Source organism: Fringilla coelebs, assembly GCF_963513975.1.
Source record: "Fringilla coelebs genome assembly, chromosome: 3".
NCBI classification, from domain to species: domain Eukaryota; kingdom Metazoa; phylum Chordata; class Aves; order Passeriformes; family Fringillidae; genus Fringilla; species Fringilla coelebs.
The window spans coordinates 37,164,545-37,181,555 of record NC_140030.1 but is presented as its reverse complement, the minus strand read 5'-3'; the positions used below and the strand labels follow the sequence as shown (position 1 = coordinate 37,181,555).

The 17,011-nt window shown below is 38.7% G+C and overlaps 1 protein-coding gene across 1 annotated transcript in view; it reads left to right on the top strand.

The window, feature by feature from the left end:
- MDN1 (midasin AAA ATPase 1) overlaps positions 1–17,011 on the top strand; it is a gene marked incomplete at its 5' end in the record, with an annotated part of 93,416 nt that overhangs the window by 45,184 nt on the left and 31,221 nt on the right. Inside the window, 20 exons of the mRNA XM_084202056.1 lie at positions 267–426; positions 728–844; positions 1,988–2,196; positions 2,740–2,885; positions 3,250–3,452; positions 4,577–4,797; positions 5,844–5,957; positions 6,765–6,897; positions 7,539–7,648; positions 8,305–8,438; positions 9,059–9,219; positions 9,554–9,674; positions 10,802–11,012; positions 11,154–11,385; positions 12,196–12,322; positions 13,191–13,361; positions 13,503–13,717; positions 13,847–14,228; positions 14,408–14,517; positions 15,636–16,332. Of these exons, the coding sequence (XP_084058182.1) occupies positions 267–426; positions 728–844; positions 1,988–2,196; positions 2,740–2,885; positions 3,250–3,452; positions 4,577–4,797; positions 5,844–5,957; positions 6,765–6,897; positions 7,539–7,648; positions 8,305–8,438; positions 9,059–9,219; positions 9,554–9,674; positions 10,802–11,012; positions 11,154–11,385; positions 12,196–12,322; positions 13,191–13,361; positions 13,503–13,717; positions 13,847–14,228; positions 14,408–14,517; positions 15,636–16,332 (3,974 nt within the window). The remainder of the gene's footprint in view (positions 1–266; positions 427–727; positions 845–1,987; positions 2,197–2,739; positions 2,886–3,249; positions 3,453–4,576; positions 4,798–5,843; positions 5,958–6,764; positions 6,898–7,538; positions 7,649–8,304; positions 8,439–9,058; positions 9,220–9,553; positions 9,675–10,801; positions 11,013–11,153; positions 11,386–12,195; positions 12,323–13,190; positions 13,362–13,502; positions 13,718–13,846; positions 14,229–14,407; positions 14,518–15,635; positions 16,333–17,011) is intronic.

The window sequence follows — 17,011 nt, the reverse complement described above, 5'->3', positions numbered from 1 at the left end:
ATCTTATGGGGGAGAAGTTATGCAGAGAAGTACCTGTTTAGGGAGTAAAGTGTCAATCTGTTTTATATTTCTTTGTGCTTGCAAACTTTTCTGTTCATGTGGATTTTGTCTATGGGAGGCTACTGAAGAGCTGGAGCCTCTGCTATGTTCCCCTAAAAAGTAGGAAGCGTATATGTTCATTAGCAAAATAACTACTATTTTTCTTGAATGGCGCTGGGAGCTCTTTCATTAATGCAAGTCTCAATGTAAGATGTATTTCCTTTCAGAGTTTGCTCACCTGGTAGAAGAGTTCCGACGTTTCAAGCTGCAGCAGGCCCAGGCTGCTGACTGCAACAGCCATGGCACTTTTGAGTGGGTGGATGGGATGTTGGTTCAGGCCCTGCAATCTGGAGACTGGCTCTTAATGGACAACGTTAATTTCTGCAAGTAAGAGATTTTACTGGCCTTGTTTCAGTCAACCCTTTGACTTCCCTGATTGACTTTGCCTCTTACTGAGTGGTTCACAACCGAATATTTGGCATTTGATAATACACAGAAGCAATAACTTAGATTTTCTGGAAGAGTTATCTTCCTTCTCAGACAACTTAGCAGTTGACAGTTTTTCTGTTACCTTATAGAGTAATTAACTGTTTGGGTTTTGGTTAAGGTTGGTACCATTTTGATTTCAGATCAGAAAGGGATCAAATTGGTACCTTTTTATGACCATATGAATTTGTTTTGAATGTAGCCCTTCTGTGCTGGACCGCTTGAATGCTTTGCTTGAACCAGGAGGTGTTCTGACCATGAGTGAGAGAGGTGTCATAGATGGTACAATTCCTACAATAGCTCCTCATCCAAACTTCAGGTACTTATTTCTGCTTTTTTTTCTCCTTTTTTTTTTTCCCTTTATCAAATTGCTTTTTTAGCATAAAAATGTCATCAGTGAGTCAGTCTTCTGATATTTTGAATGCTGTTCAGTTTGCCACGTAGTGTAGTGACACTCTCTAGTAGGGAAGAAAACTGCACTGTGGTGAGCATATAAAAGAAAGCTTAAGAGGTTTTGCTTCATATCCCTGTTGCAACACAAACTATTATGCAGGAAAATTCATAGCAGTGTGCCTCTGCCTTGATTTTGCATTTCTAGTTTAGGACTCCAGCACTTCCCTGTTTCACTGTGATGAAATTGAGGATACATGTATTTAGGGTGGTGAAGTCTTGAGATATGCTGGTTATGAAAGCTGGTATATGAGCATAATAATTTTCTTCCCAGCTTTTTCCATTCCGTATATAAATTTGAGTTTCCTGCAGTGACAGGACTTAAAAAAACCCCAGCAAACCACCCTAATAGACAGTCTGTTCTCTCACCCCTGAAGTAGTCTCTGGGGAAGGTGGAAAGAGAATGTAACAGGATTCTGTATCATTCCTACGTGTTACAAATTCTGGACGAGGATATTGGGACTGATACCCTCTGGTTCCTCTGACTTGGAAACATTCTTGACTTTTCAGAAACCTGTTTCCCCTACATTGTATCTCAGAAGTACATTTTCCTCCTAGCTTTTAAGAGATGTCTATTGATAGTATTAACTACTTGAATGTTGAATACTTCAGTTTTTAATGGCACAGATTTATTTGAAGCTGTTGCTAAGGCTTCTAAAAATCTTTATAGCTCAGAGGCCCAGTCTGACTTTGCTTTGTAAATGGGCAAATGATAAAACAGACATAATTCAGATAATAATAAGTTAAAAGTCATGCAGAATATCTGTGTCTAATTGCAAAGTATAACTATTAATACAGATTTCTCATTTAAATTCAGTAGCTGTCTCTGGATTTGTAGATACCATGTCCCCATTTTTATGAAGATGAATTTATTTTATGGAGAAGCAGATTTGGTAGTTCCAGAGTGATAGTTTAAGGACCTAAGTTACATCTTAAGAACTTAAGGCGGTTGAAATGGATGATTGTTGTAGGCCCCTTCCAACTTAAATTATTCTTATCTAATATCCAACAGGCTCTTCCTTTCTATGGATCCAGTTCATGGGGAAATATCCAGAGCCATGCGGAATCGTGGGATTGAAATTTACATTCCTGGGGAGAATGATGGAAATATATTGGACAGTCTGGATTTGAAATTACTCCTGCATGGTTTGGGTTTAGTTGGAGACAGTGTCTGTGATGCACTTCTGGCTGTGCATTCAGAAACCAAGGAAGCAATAGCAGGTAAAAAAAGTCTGTTCACTATTCTTAAGCAACATGGGCTCATTATATGTATCTGGATGAAGTCTTTAGTATTAAACCCTGGTTATTTTATTGTGTTATGTGCTGATATAAGTAAGCACATAAGACTATAATCAGGTACTTTTGGATTGGTTTTTTTGCATTCCCATTAAGTAGGCCCAAGTCATGAAAACCTGGTAACTACAGTGCTTTGTAAGGAGACATCAGACACTGGCACATTGTCCCTTGTTATCAGGAAGCCAATGTATTCAAAGTCAAAATCAGCAAAACAGAGGGTTTGCACAAGTTGTATTTTGCAGCTGAGTTTCATTCATCTCAGCTGTCTGATGTCTTATTTTGAGCTGGTGGTCTGTTATTTACAGTCTTGTCAGATTTTCTTGTCAACCTTGGGAAGAATCCATTCAGCTTTCAGGTTGATAGGATAAATTTGTTTTGTATCATGACACATTGAGTGGTGTTTTTCAGATTAAAGGGCTGACAATTGCTAAACATTCGTATCACTCTTAATTGCTGTGTATCTTTCAGGTTCTGTGTCATCTTTGTCACCTTTGCTGCAGGCTGCTGTATCAATTGTGCAGCAAATACAAAGAGGCTTTGGATTAGCAAAGTCTTTTTACAGAGCCTGTTGGGAAGTTTATGGCCGCTCACAACAACTGCAGATTAACCAAAAGGTAAAAATCCTATGTTTGAAAGCTTTTCTTAGATCATCTAGATAAATGAAAAATGGAACTTCATGAGGCTAGTGTTTGAGATCGCTGCTTCTTAAATGCCTGAGACAGAGACTGGTGAAGATGTTGCTCTTGGAGAGATGAACCAAACAGTATCCTGTTTGGACTCTGAGGTGTGTAGTTTGTAACAGCTTCAGCTGAGACTTTGGGATATTCACACTGGTGCATCTGCAGCCTGTAACACCCTGCACACTGTCTCCTGTAGACACATTCACTTCCTGTTTGAAACTGCACAGTGTGTTATTTGACTTCTGGTAGGAATGGTTTGGTATGTGACTCTAAACTGCTTTTTGGTTGTTTGTTGTAGCTTGTATTAGAATTGGTTACAAGGCACGCTTCCTCTCTGGCCTCCCCTGACGCCTGGGGTGAGTCCTTGCTGGCAGTGGGATTGTGGCCAGACTCCCTGCCTTCGGGTCTGTTTGCAGCTGAAGACTCCCTCCTTTCCACAGTCCAGAGTGATGGGCAGGTCCTGATGTATTGTCTGCATAGACTAAACCTCAGAAACTGCAGGTAGGCAGGAAACTTTTGGTTTTTGTCTAGTAAATGAGAAACAATATATGTGAACTATTCATGGCATGTCATTGTTTGTTGCAAAATCCTGTCTTCATCAAATTGTGCAGGTAGAGATTGTGATTGTCATACTATGCTATCTGTTCCTGTTACCTTTCCATACAACCACTGCAAATGAAAGTTCAGTTATTTACTGCTTTATTCTTAAGTCTTCCAAATACATTCAAAATACTTGACTTTTTAATCTTCAATAAGTGCATTTGACTCATTTTGAGTTGTTTAGCAGAAAATGTGAATACAAACACTGGGTTTGGAAGGTAATAAGAGCCCCAAAATTTTTTCCTTCAATTTCCTTCTAAGCTTTAAAAAACCTGAGCATTGAACTAGTTTAAAGTATACTAATGATTCTCTGGATTTCTTGTTTTCATGTAATCAATTATTTATCAATAATTTTAGGTCCGGTAGCTTCAGGTAAAAACACAAATTTCCTTCTTCTGACAGAGCTGTCTGAAAGAAGCAGAGGCCCCTGTGCAGGGGGTATATGAAAGAATTTTCTAATGATTTCTTGTGCAACATAACTGTTAATTTTTACAACACTGGTGCAAAAACTTTGTTTCTGCCTTCTTTGCTTAATAACCTACTGTGGGCTATAGGTATACAGATAGGTACTGTAGGTTACTTCCAGTGAAACAAGCTGTGGAAGGTTGTAGTAAGATAAAAAATTGAAATTGTAAACTCTTAGCAATAGGCTGTGTTGTTTGCTGTTTTTGTTTCATTTTGTTGTTTATTTTTTACTCAATGACACTTCTTTTCCTCTCTTTGTCTTTTCTAATTTAACTTTGCATATCATTCTGGTGCACAAATCAATTAGAACTTCTCAGTGAAATTCTGTGCATATTTTCTTGGGAGAGTGCATGAATTTTTGGCAACAGTGAGCTCCTAATAGTAGACACTGCCAACTGATTTGAAGTTGGAAACTAGTTTTAAAGTTAAAGAGTGGAGGAAAGATCACTGCATTCCTACACTGACACCTAAAGATGGTTGCATAGCTTGACCTGAAAAATATATTTTTTCCCAGATCTGGCAGTTCAAGCCTTTGACTGCTGGACTTCTTTGTGTTTCAGGACATTGCCAGTGACTCTGCAAGATCTTAAGAAAGTTCTGCAGTCCACTAATCCTGAGAGTCTCAAGTTCAGTGCTCTTGAGATAGATGCAAACTGGATGGACGAAATGGAAGTTCTCCAAGCTTCAGTGAAATTGTTCATAGAAAAGGCAACCAATCAAGACTGGAAATTGAGAGTTAAATGGCTTAACTCCTTGGCCAAAAATCTGCCACAGGTGCTTGGTATGTAATCATTTAACTTTTATTTGTCTAAGGCCTGAGTTACGTCTTCTATGAAAACATCCAGTCCATTCCAAATGGATTATTCCAATTATGGGTTATAAAGACTCAACTATCTACACTAATTCAAAGGCTTGGAGGCTCCAGGAGGGACAGAAACAGGTTTTGCATGTTAGGGAAATAAGGAGATTTGGGCTAAACATTATCCTTTATTATTCAACCATGTGTATAACTTGTGTCACTTCTGAATTTGTTACTTTTGGATCGATTTTTCATCTGTGTAAGCAAGTATGCCTTTTCACTATTTCTTTTAGTGATAGTGAAAGCAGTCAAATGCCTTCTGTGTATCTGGTGTTAAAATACAAATGCTTAGAAAGCCAAGAAACTGCAGAACTGAGATTTCCTGAAGCAGTGTTTACTGAACATTGAGCATAATAGCTGAGATGAGCTATTCACTTAATTACAGAATTAAGAATTAATCACATTAAACTCATGGAGAATTTAGGCAGCCATTAGTCCAAATAATTCACACAGTTAGCTTTCTTCTGTGATCTGAAATCTCAGATATTCTGTGATCTGAAATCTTCCTATATTAATTGCTTCCTCTTGATTTTGCCATTTTTTTCAGGCAGATATGTCTGTAAAGTAGAAAATATGTAAAAAAATTAATGAAAAGTGTGCTCTTTTTTTTCCTCCTTATTGTAAAGAAAGTATACCCCCCCCCTTCAAAAAAAAAAAAAAAAACCAAACCAAAACAAGTGTATTGAGAGGAAGATTTGAAGGTATAAATTCATGGATTTTCACAAACCATATTTTACTAGCATAGATGTAGTGTCATTAGTTCAGCTAGAACTCCTTATAAGATTTTTGTCTTCAGCTTTGACATTCTCACATTCTTTTGGAGCCAATACAAAATATAACCAACCAGCATGTCCAAAGTGGATGCACAAATTTGATTCAGTCTGCTTGTGCTGGCTTGGTTGAAGTTATTTTTCTTGATTTGTACTAAACACTCTTCTATGCCCATGTTCTCCCCTCTTCACCTGCAGATTCAGTGAGGATTCAGCTGGAAGCAGGTGCTGTAGCCCTTGGTTGTTTTTATGCCAGTCCCCTCTCATCTGGAGTCAGTAACATGATCAAGTTGCTACAGCCAACTATGACAGGTATTCCTGAAAAGATGGATGTAAGACATTGCTTCCTTTATTTGTTCTCTGAATACACTGCAACCCTTCTTAGGAAATGTGTGTAGCAAAACAAAGACTAAATTCTGAATATATGTTGCCTTTGTCATAAAAGAAAGTACAACAAAGAAGCAAGCAAAAAAAAGAAAAAGAAATTACAACAAATATAAACATTCTAAATGTCTAGAACAGCAAATGTGGCAATTAAATGCATTCATACTATTCAAGTTAGAGATGAGTGCTCTGCCCATGAGTTCTGGCTGTGTATCTGTGACCCAGATGCATTCCTACAGCTCAGAGTGATGTTCTGAAGAGTGATTGAAATATTCACTGCCTTTCTGACTTGATAGTTTAGGCACCCTGGTCTTTTTTTTCCTCAGGATTTGTGTTAGCCTATCTGAAACCCATGCCTTGGCATGTAATTTTCCCTTGGTGTTTTGGGGGAGGTCAGACCTTTGGCTTCTTTTCCAAGCTTGTTAGGTGCATGAAAGCTGCATACAGTGACACTGGGCCTTTTATGGATGGTCCTGGGTGTCCTGCCTGGACTGTGAGCCAGACTCGAGTTTCCAAGCTCTAACCCCTATTTAATTTATTGTCACTGTTCTGTTTAACAGGGCCTGCAGTCAGCTTTAGTGCTTTTCTGTTTGGATATCTGGAGTGGGAGAGTTTGACTGCCTTCCTCCTAGGCTGCTTCTTTCTTTCTTTCCCTAATGTTCTTGCATAGGCAGGGGGACCAAGCAGAGAGCTGAGTAATGTTTCACTGCTGTCCTGTCTTGTCTGCCTTTCCAGATGAACATGTGATGCCTCTGGACCCAAGATGGAATATGCAGTTTTTGGAGATCATTAGAAATTCGATGAACTTTGATACAGAAATGGAACACACAGACCGGCTTCTTATGCTTTTGAAGTCTGCAGCAAATCGGTGGGTTACAAAAAAACCCTTGGAAAGAGTGCCCAGTGCCTGTAACCAGTGCTGAGTAAACACTTGAGATGACTGCCAAGTGTGATTTTAGGTTTTGATAGGTGTGGTCTAAAATATCAGGCACGGGTTTTTGTACAGCTATTTAAATTCTTTGCCTCTGTTTTCTCTAGATGTACGCTAAACACAATCATTTAATATAGGAGCAGAGCTCCCAGCATCCCATACGGGCTGCAGTACTTCAAGGACTGTGGGATAAAGCATTAAAGAGGCAGAAGCAGCAGTGTGAGATCTCTGACAAAACTTAAATAGTTGTCCTGCTTTTGGATTTTGACTGTTTTTCCTAATAAGATTAAAAAGTACACAGATTTTGAAGTTAAAGTGTAAGAAAGCAGCTGCTCATATATCCTGTAGGCTGTGGTGTTGCATCTGTTTAGTAGCTCACTAGTTTTTCCTTCCTGGTGAAGTCAGGAATCTGCTTCTTGTGAAGCTTGCTTCTACAGAAAGCTTGCACCTTGTACTTCTTCCATATACACTGAATATATTATGTCACTTTGCAGTTCAAATGCCATGTTGTAGTTCACCATTCTCATAAGGCCAAGTTTAAAACACTTGGATTGATAACAACTTTATTTTTACTTCAGGGCAGTGTTATTTCTTGACCGAGAAAAGAGAAGTTACGTTGAGAAGAGTATGATTGCCAGCAAGAAGCCAAGAAACAGTGTCTTAAGAATGTCTCTAGATTTCCACAAAAGTGGGTTGATTTCTTCTGTTCCTTTTGGTTCTGTAGTCAATTTGAAATATGATTCATTTGCATTGTTATGAAATGTATACTTCAAACATGGTGTGCAAAGAAAGAATATGTGAATGTAAAGCAGTCAAATGAGGACTAGTCTGGTATCTAATACATTATTCTTAAATTAGATATACCTTAGGCTACACTGTTAGTGTCCTGCCTCTATGAGGTAATCAGTGAATATGATCTTTCTCTTAATTAACCAAACTTTAGGATAACAGTGGAGGGAGACTGGAATAGCATTCTGTCTTTAGCTAACAAGAATAGCCAAATTCTTCAGATGTGTTTTTGTGTAAGTAGGAAGTTTTACTTCTAAAACAAAGGGTAAAATTTTGTGATAAAGTTAATGTGCTGCATAGAAGCAATTTATCAAGGAATCCCTCATGATGGGATGGGTTTTTTTAATATATATATAAAATGCATAGAGTAACAGGGAATTGTGAAAATAATGAAGGGCTACTTTTATCGCTTCGTTTCTTGGATCTTTTCAAGTTGTAGGTTTTCTCCCTCACTCATAGAGAGGTTCTAGTGATCACAAGTTGACCCATATGTGTCATGTGATGTGGCTGGAATATTCAATCTCTGCCTTTTTTTTCCTCTTCCCCAAACCTCAGATCCAGGAAGTTACAACTGTCTTCCTCATGTAGTTGTGGTTAACCTTGCTGCGTTCTTTGAGCTTTGGGATGCATTTGCACTTCACTGGGTGAAGTCTACTCAGGTGGCCTTAAACGACGATGACACGCATGATGTGAGTAGACTTTCCACTGTACATTTATGGAAATTAGGTGAAATTAGATTGTGTGCAGAACACTATTTTTAATTTCAGGGGCCATGAAATAAAGTGCAGTGCTTCTGTTTGTGTTCAGAATATGCCTAACAGTAGACAAACAATCATGTTTGTTTCAGTGGCTGTATTTGTGCCCTCTGATACTTGCTTAGGATAGTGAACTGTGCTGTAGGAGTGTCTGTTTCTCTCCACTGATGATAAACAGAGTATCCATTTCTGTCTGTGATGAGAATGTGTGAACCTGGACATCTGACATGGAGGCCACAGAGGTGGTTCACTTCTCCCTTTCCCTTTTCAGACCATGAATATAATTTTGCTGAAATCTTGACATTGTAGACTTGGTGCAGGGATTGGTTGGTTTTCGCTGCTGTAGTTCCCCTTGCTGGTGTGGTATTTTTAGAGAACCTAAAGTTCTCTAAAAAAGTAGTTGGGTCCTAGTTGTGTAGCACTAAATACGAAACATTGTGGGGTTCTGAAGTTAATACAAGTGATGGTGGTTTTGCTTTTTCTCCTGCTTGAAGTAGGAAGTGTTGTGTAACCTGTGGCAGTGGTAACTCTGTAACCTCCTTGGTTGGTTCTAGGTTTTGTGCCGCTCACTGTGGCGGGACCGGCTCTGGGCCGTCTCTGACTCTGTCACAGTGGATTCACCAGGCTTGTCACTCCTGGCTCTGCACTGGCACTGGGTTATGAAACACCTAATTGACAGAATTCCTCAGATGCTTATTGGGTCAGACCAGAACAAGTGAGTGGCTTTGTTCGGTGGCTTTTGATTTCTCTTAAATAGCTGTATAAATTACTCTTTTCTGTAGTGTTATAGCTGCTTAGCATTGTTTAGATTAGTGTCCCAAGTTGTGTTCCATTAGTGATGCAAATAACATAATTTGTTTTTTAAAAATCTCTGTTTCCTAGCACTGTGCTTCTGTTTGCTCAAATGATCATCTTGAATTTTTAGCCCTTTAGTAAAAGGATGCTTATACATCCTTATACATTATTTTGCCTTGTTTCTCAAACTTCTGTTAACTGTGGGCTTTTTCCTCCCATCTGTCCCTCCCTTTTTTATTTTTTTCCTCTACAAGGATTTCCAGGGAAATTCAATCCATTTCACAGCAGATTCAGAACTGCTTGGTCAATCCTGCTGGTAATTCAGCCAATATGAAGATACTACAGAAGTCTCTAGGAAGGCCCCTTCCTTTTAAGGTATCAGTATTATGTGTGCAAAGGATTTGTATTTCCAGCATTGTCCAGGCAGGCTTTAATAGATTTACAGCACTTGCTTTTCAGGACAGAGAAAACACAATTCTTTTCTATTTTAAAGATTGATTTAAAAAAAAAAAAATCAGCACAAGTTAATGTACATATCTTTTGAGAAATACATCAGTTATCCAGATATAGCATTTCTACTATTAATTATGCTATGTGTAGAAAATATTTACTTAATAGAAAGAAGTACCTGAGCATAAAAATATTACTCCTTGCTGTGATTTGGAGGCTTGTGAATATCAATATTCCACTTGCTTATTCAATGTGAATAAGTGAATAAGTGAAGCCTGTGCACTTCCTTTTATACAGCACAAGGTGGGGCTGCCTTATGACTTCCCAAAACAAGGCATTTTAAATTTGACAGTTTTGGTGTATATATATTTCAGAATTTGTTTTAATTAATTTTTAAAAAAATATTTCAGTGAATTTTTCTAAAGAATCCAAGTCCCTGTTTAAAAGGAGTGCACAAGTAGTCATGTGCAGTTGTGCTGGTCACTAGTGCTTAGACCTAGGTTTTTATGACCTTCTCTCTCAAGGATACTCAGCTACCAAAAAATGCACATAATTGCTTTATGAGACTCTGAAGAACATTCAGTGCTTACTAAGAATTTGGAAAGATCCAAATGTATTTAGGCATCCAAATGTATCTAATATATCTAAGCCTCCAGATGTATTTAAATTGCAGGTATAAACTGTGATTTCTTGTAAATCACAGTAGCTCCTGGTATTTTTTTTATTTTGTGTATTTATTGCCCTTGATTTAGATAAGTTGCCCAGTTGAAGTACTGTTTGTCTGCATGATCTATGTGGTTTCTTCATGAAGGGGAAAAAACCCTAATTTGACAAGGAGGAATTGTAACCACCTGTTTCAATTTCTGTCTTCCTGCTGTATTGAGTCAGGCTACTAAAATGTTATTTTTAAGCTGTTGTTGCAGGCTGGTTATGTATGCTTGTACTTTGCTTGTGTGCATGTGAATTTGAAATCTTAGTTTTGTCTGCAGTCACAAATTTGTTTGTAGCTTTGTTAGCACTGCTGAAACAAATTGTCCTTTTTGTGTTTCCAGGATAAACTGGGCATGGAATGTTTTTCTCAGTTAAAAGCTCTCAGCAAACCACTGAACATCTTGGAGCTAAAATTGGCCTGTGGAGACAGTAGATGGCAGGAAAAAATGTGCTGCGTGAATATTGCTGCAACAGGAGTGAAGATGAAGAAAGCATTGCTGCAAGCTGATGGCCTGATAATAAGAGCCAATCATTTAGAAGATGTTAGTCTGGGTAGGTAACAATTGTGAAGAGCCCAGCAGGATGATTTCTGCCATCTCCATTCTTTTGTACACAGATGGAAAGGATGTTAAATGTTCACTGACAAGAAACATAGTACATACATTCATGTGCTTCTTTTATTCTGTCAAACAGGTCAGCTACAGATATTTTTGAAAGCTGTACTTTCACAGCTGAAAGCAGAAGGAGTCACATACAGTTATTTAGAAGAAAGGCTTCCTGAAGACACCATTTCCAACCAGTTAGACCCTGCCCTGCTAAACCAGCTCTGCAGTCAGGTTCAGCTGTGGCCTGCAATGGAATACATAGGGATGCTCTGGCAGTACAAACTAACAGCAGATTATGTGGCCAAGGCTTGTGCAAGAAGGTAAGAAGAAGTTTGGAGAAAGAACTCCTAGATTCCTTTTGTGATATTTCAAATCCCTAGCTAGAAGCTGTAACTTTGGTGGTTTATATCTGCATGTAAATCTGTATGTTTGTAATTTATATACACCTGTGTGTATGTGCATACATATCTATGCAGCACACAAATATATGTGTATCAGGGATCAACAGAAAGTGTTTATATTGTATTGCTGGGGGCTACTGCAGCAAAACTGAATTAGACCTGGAGATGAAGGAAGTAGGCTAGCATGCATGTTTCCTTTTGTGTAAACTATACACACATAGAACAGTTTGAATTAACATTATTAATTTAAGAAGTGTTAGTGTTTTAAGGGGCCACGTGTATTTATTTTTTAGTCTGGTTTACCATTCCTTAAAAGAAATTATTAAACTATTCATTTATGGATTTCAGTGAAAGTAATTTTTTTGTGTAATGAGGCTCTTAGAATCACTGGTTCACTCTTGAATTCAGCTAAGTTCTGACTTTTCACAAAAGCTATAAAGCTAGAAAATGGTTTGTCCCCAAATGTTTTGGATGTTTTGCTCAACGTGGAGTTTCTGGCTACAGGACATTACGCTTTTCCCCCTTTAGTTTAGATTTTGTTAGCTTTGAAGGATTCAAGTGTTCTGAATATTATTTGAGTGCTTGTTCTTCCCCAACTTTTGAAATGCTGTCATTTTAACCTTTTGGTGACTTTGCTTGCCATTCTTAATTTGTTTTACTATCCAAGTGATTTATTTCATGTGCCCTGCTTAAGCACTGCTTAGGTTGTATTTTTTTTACCTGCTACAGGAAGAACTGCAGTCAAGACTTAAGCATCTGTTCAGATCTAGCTCAGTTCATAGCTTTTTCTCTGAAGCTGACACCAGCTGCTTCTCACCAGCTCTCTGGACTGTGGCACTTGTTACACCTTAATGAAGTAAGAACAAGTTTTATTTTAATTTAATTAAATCAGATCTTTAGTTTAAATAATTTTCCTGAAGTTTTCAAAGGTTCTTCAAAATATGGATATCACTAAGATTTTTGACATGCAGTTTTTCTATGTCTGCCTGACAAAAGCTGTTCCTTCTTTTAACAAAGGTTATTAACTGTGAGCCTTGAGAAACTGCTATTAAAACACAGTGTTGAAAGATAAAATACAACAAAATCTCAAATAAAATAGTTTGTTTGGTAGTATTGTTCCATACATCCATCTGTGACCTAATGGGAAATTGGATGGCAGGTGCCAGCCTGGTTGTATCTATGTATTCAAAGTAATTTTATGCCAAAAAATGCTTTCCTCTGTTCCCATGCCTCTAAAATTTTTTAGTTCTTTTGCAAATCAAACACTGATAAAGGTACTTGATGCATTTTTCTGTAGAACATTTAATAACTCTGTTTAATATTTATGATACAGTGGTGGTGTTCCCACAAAGCACAGTAAATCACAAGTTCACTTTAAATGCTTTGGAGCAGAGTATTGGATGGCTTTACCCATTTCATGCCTCTGCACCCTTGTGTATTGTAACAAAAGGTTGCACAGTCATGGACTACAGGCTGTATTCTAACAACTTGCTCTGTAAACATGCTGCATATTTCACAGACAGGAGACAGTGCTGACCTCAGGAAGTTTACTCTTCATTGAGGAGATGCAAGCAAATGCTACTTGAATTTGAAAGGGTCTTGGGGAGTATCTTGTGCTATCCCTACTGAAAAACAGAATCATACTTCCTTTGTACATGTGTGTGCTTAATTTTCTTTTGCTCCCTGTACATTATTCTCACCTCTAGGTTTTTGTTTCTCCTTAGATATCCCCTGAAGAAATGTCTCTTCTGTCATCTCAGCTAGTTAATGCTGTGTTAGCATCCTTTTGGAGCAGTACTTTCACCACAGACCCAGATTACTGGTTGACTTGGAGGCCACTGCCTGCAACAGAGGAGAACAACTTCTCTAAATCCCATGTGAACCATTCTATGAAGGTTTGTCTCTTCTGACCTAATCAAATTCTAGGCTGAATGGTCTTGTTGATTAATTCAAGTTTTCTAAAGCAATATTGTAAGTTCAAGCCTAGTCAGAGCAAGTTGCATCTGAACGATCTAACTCTTAATCTCTTCATTCAGGGCCCAGGCATTTTGACCCGAGCTGTTTTCTCAAAGTGCTTCTTTGAAATTCTAACTAGCAGCAGCAAGACAAGCCAGTGGGATGTGAGTGGACTTCCTGTCTTGTCATCATCCCATGTAACACTGGGAGAATGGCTAGAGAGAGCACAGCAGCTTCACAAAGTCAGCACAGCGCTGTGGACCAACCTGGCTGTCTCTTCAATAGCAGATTTTGGGTATTAAGACCTCTCTTCCACATACATGTTATTTAAATCAAGCTTTTAAATCATGATTTAAGTCTTGATTATTTAAATCAAGAAGCTTGTTTACTGTAGGTAAACATTTTCTCATTCCTTTTTCTTCAGGCACACAGATGCTAGACTGCAAGGAATAATGCTAGGCAGACTGCTCTCTGCCCTGGTAGATCTGATTCCAGTGGATCTTCATGAAGAATTTTTGGAGTGCTGTGAGAAGCTTTACCTCAAGGATCCTGTTGCCTATGAGTACCTTCTCAAGATACTTGAAAGCATCACGGATCAGGAATTACTTCCTAAAGAATTCCTGCTCCTTCTGCTGACTTGCTTGCATCAGTTCTATGGGGAAGGGCTTCAGGAGTTGCCAGAGACAGCTTGGCGAGGAAGCCTCTGGGTGAGCATTGGCTTGGTGCAGATCCAGATGTGGATTCCACAGACCAGGTTTGATCCAGCTGTTAAAAGAGAATACAAGCTCAAGTACTCAAAAGAAGAGGTGAGTATGAAGCCAAGTTGGCTTTTACCTTTGTTATGTATAAAATCAATGCAGAGGAGTTTGGCTTGGTCATGATTTTTAAACTATACCATTAGAACTTCCAATGTCCAAGAAGTTGATGTACGTCCTTGGTTACTAAAATAAGAACTGCTGTGAATGGTTTATTCTTTCCTTTTTAGTTATACCAGCTGGAATGTGAATGGAAAACACATGATTTTTCATCTCAGCTGCATACAGGAAAAAGTATTGAAGATGAAACAGTCAGCAACTATATTCATCCCCATATCAGGTAACACTGAGGCACTGAACCCATCTCTTTTAGAGTGGACATTTCATCTTGGTGTGCTCAGGCTCTGGAGCTTTCCAATTTTTCTCTTTCTGTGGAAACTAGAGTTGCTGGTTTTAAGGTATCAATTTACATATTGAGGTGGTAGAGAAGAAGCATCTGTGCTCCTTAGTTGCAGTAAGGAATTGTCTGTACACTTTGTACTGCTGAAAATAGAACAGTTAAAGCAGTGGCCATCATATATTGATGAAGCTGAAACCATGCCCAGAAGCAAAAACAATGCCATACATTTAAATTACAATACTTTACAATACTTTCCTGAAAATGTGACAATATTGTCAATCAGTTGAAGTGAGATGAATTATCTATCACTGTAGTTTCTCTAGGCCATTATTTGTGCCAGTGCTATTTTGCAAAGTTCTTCAGCTGATATTACTGGGGAAATATCTACATATGTGTATTTTAGCAAAAGCCTTTGCCTGTGTTGCTGTGGATGAATTCAGTTTCTTACCACACAGAGTACACTGTTGATATTCAGAATCTGCAGCCACTGTTATTTTGTTTGGGGCTTTTTGTAGTTCTTTTTTATCAAAGGAACTTGAAGAGGAAAAAGAGCTTTTTTTAAGCAAAGAGAGCTTTCTCCTTTCTGCAGCCTTCCACGTGTGTGTTTTGTGTACATTAATATAAAAACTGTATTGTTCATTATTTTTCACTTTTAGTAGGAATTTTGGATTTCATTATTATACACATAGAGGATCTGCTAGTTCCATGCCGCTGCTTAAAGAGAATGATAATCATTGAAAGCAAGTTCTGAATGACTGAGCTTTACCAGTTGTTATAGTATTATATTTTTTTTCCTAATGCTCACAGAGCTATCAAGTCAAGAAAAAAGTACTTGAAGTTTGTTGAAGTGGCAGAGAAAGAAGAAATCTACATCTGTAGGCTAAAAGGCTGTACCTTGTTTTTTCCTTATTTGCTGTTTCAAAATTTGCTATTTCAAAATAGCAGAGTATTTTCTGGTTATTCTTTTCCTGTATCTAAGTGCTACATTAGATCTATTTAAACAACTTCGTATGAAAAACATTCCCATGTCTAAACCGGTCAATATTATTTCTTAACAGGCTGCTGCATGAAAGAATGCAAAGGCTGAAGGAGCAAATAAGCAGTCTTTCTAGAAGGAAGGCCTTCAGGCCTCCAGCTCCACTGTATGATTGCTTGTACCAGGAGGCTCACCAGTACATCAGCAGCATAGCACGGGTTTCATCAGTCCAAGACCTTCTAGCCCGCCTCCTGCAGTTCCTCCGTGGAGAGAGACCTAAATCACTGCAGGCTGTACAGAACCTGTTAAGTGAAGAGGCATCGTGGCAACAATCACACCATCAGTTTAGGAAACACCTGGCAGAGGAGTATGCCGTGTTCCCTGATGCCATCATTCCCCTCCAAGCTGCCATCCTGCAGCTGCAGCATGGCATGCGGTTGGTGGCTTCTGAAGTGAATGCAGTGCTGCAGAGCTCTGTGTGCCCAGCTGATCTCAGCAGCCTCCTCACTTCTTTGTTGGCATTTCCTTCTGTTGGCCGTGCCTTTCCCACTTACTTTGCTCGGGCAGAAATTTTATGCTCAGTGAATTCAGTTGGGGTACTTAATGGACTTAAAAAGTTCTCTCAGAAGCACTCTGAAGGAGGATCTGAGGGAGCTGAGCAGCCTTCCCCAACTCTGGAGCAGCTCCTGGTGAATGCTTTGTTGCATCTTCGATGCCACGTGCTATCCAGAGGAGAGATGGACCAGAAGTCCCTGCAGCTCTTCAGACATCTGTGTCGGGTAAGCTCTGGATGCCCATAACTGGGAGTCTTGCTCTGAACTTGTCCCCTGTGGAAGACATGGATCTGCTAAAACAGCTCTAGAGGAGGGCCACAGAAATCATCAGGGGGCTGGAATACCTCTCGTGAAAAAAGGCTGACACAGTTGGGGTTGTTCCGCTGGGAGAAGAGATGTCTCTGAGGCTTTTGAGCCTCAGAGATGTCTCTGTTGTGGCTTTTCAGTTTATAAAAAGGAGGGAAGGAAACTTTTTACCAAGGCTTGTAGAACAAGGCATGAAAGTTTAAAACTGAAAGAGGCTAAATCTAGATTGGGTATGAAAATAATTGTTTAGAAATGTGTATGGTGAGACACAGGAGCTGGTTGTCCATAGAAGTTGTGGATGCTGCAACCCTGAAAGTGTTTGAGAGTGATTGGATGAGGCTTTGAGCAACCTGGTCTAGTGGAAGATGTCCCTGCCCGTGGCAGAGGGGTTGTATTAGATGATCTTTAGGGGTCCTTATCTTGAAAATTCTTATTACTATGATGTTCTTTAAAATCTTCTAATTTTTTCCCAATTAATTGTAAAAGTTAATCTAATATACCAGATTAACTTGTTTGAATTTATCAAGGCATAAAACGATAGCCTGTAATAATTAGCAAAGATTTTATTTATGTAAGAAAAAACCCAAAGGCGAACACA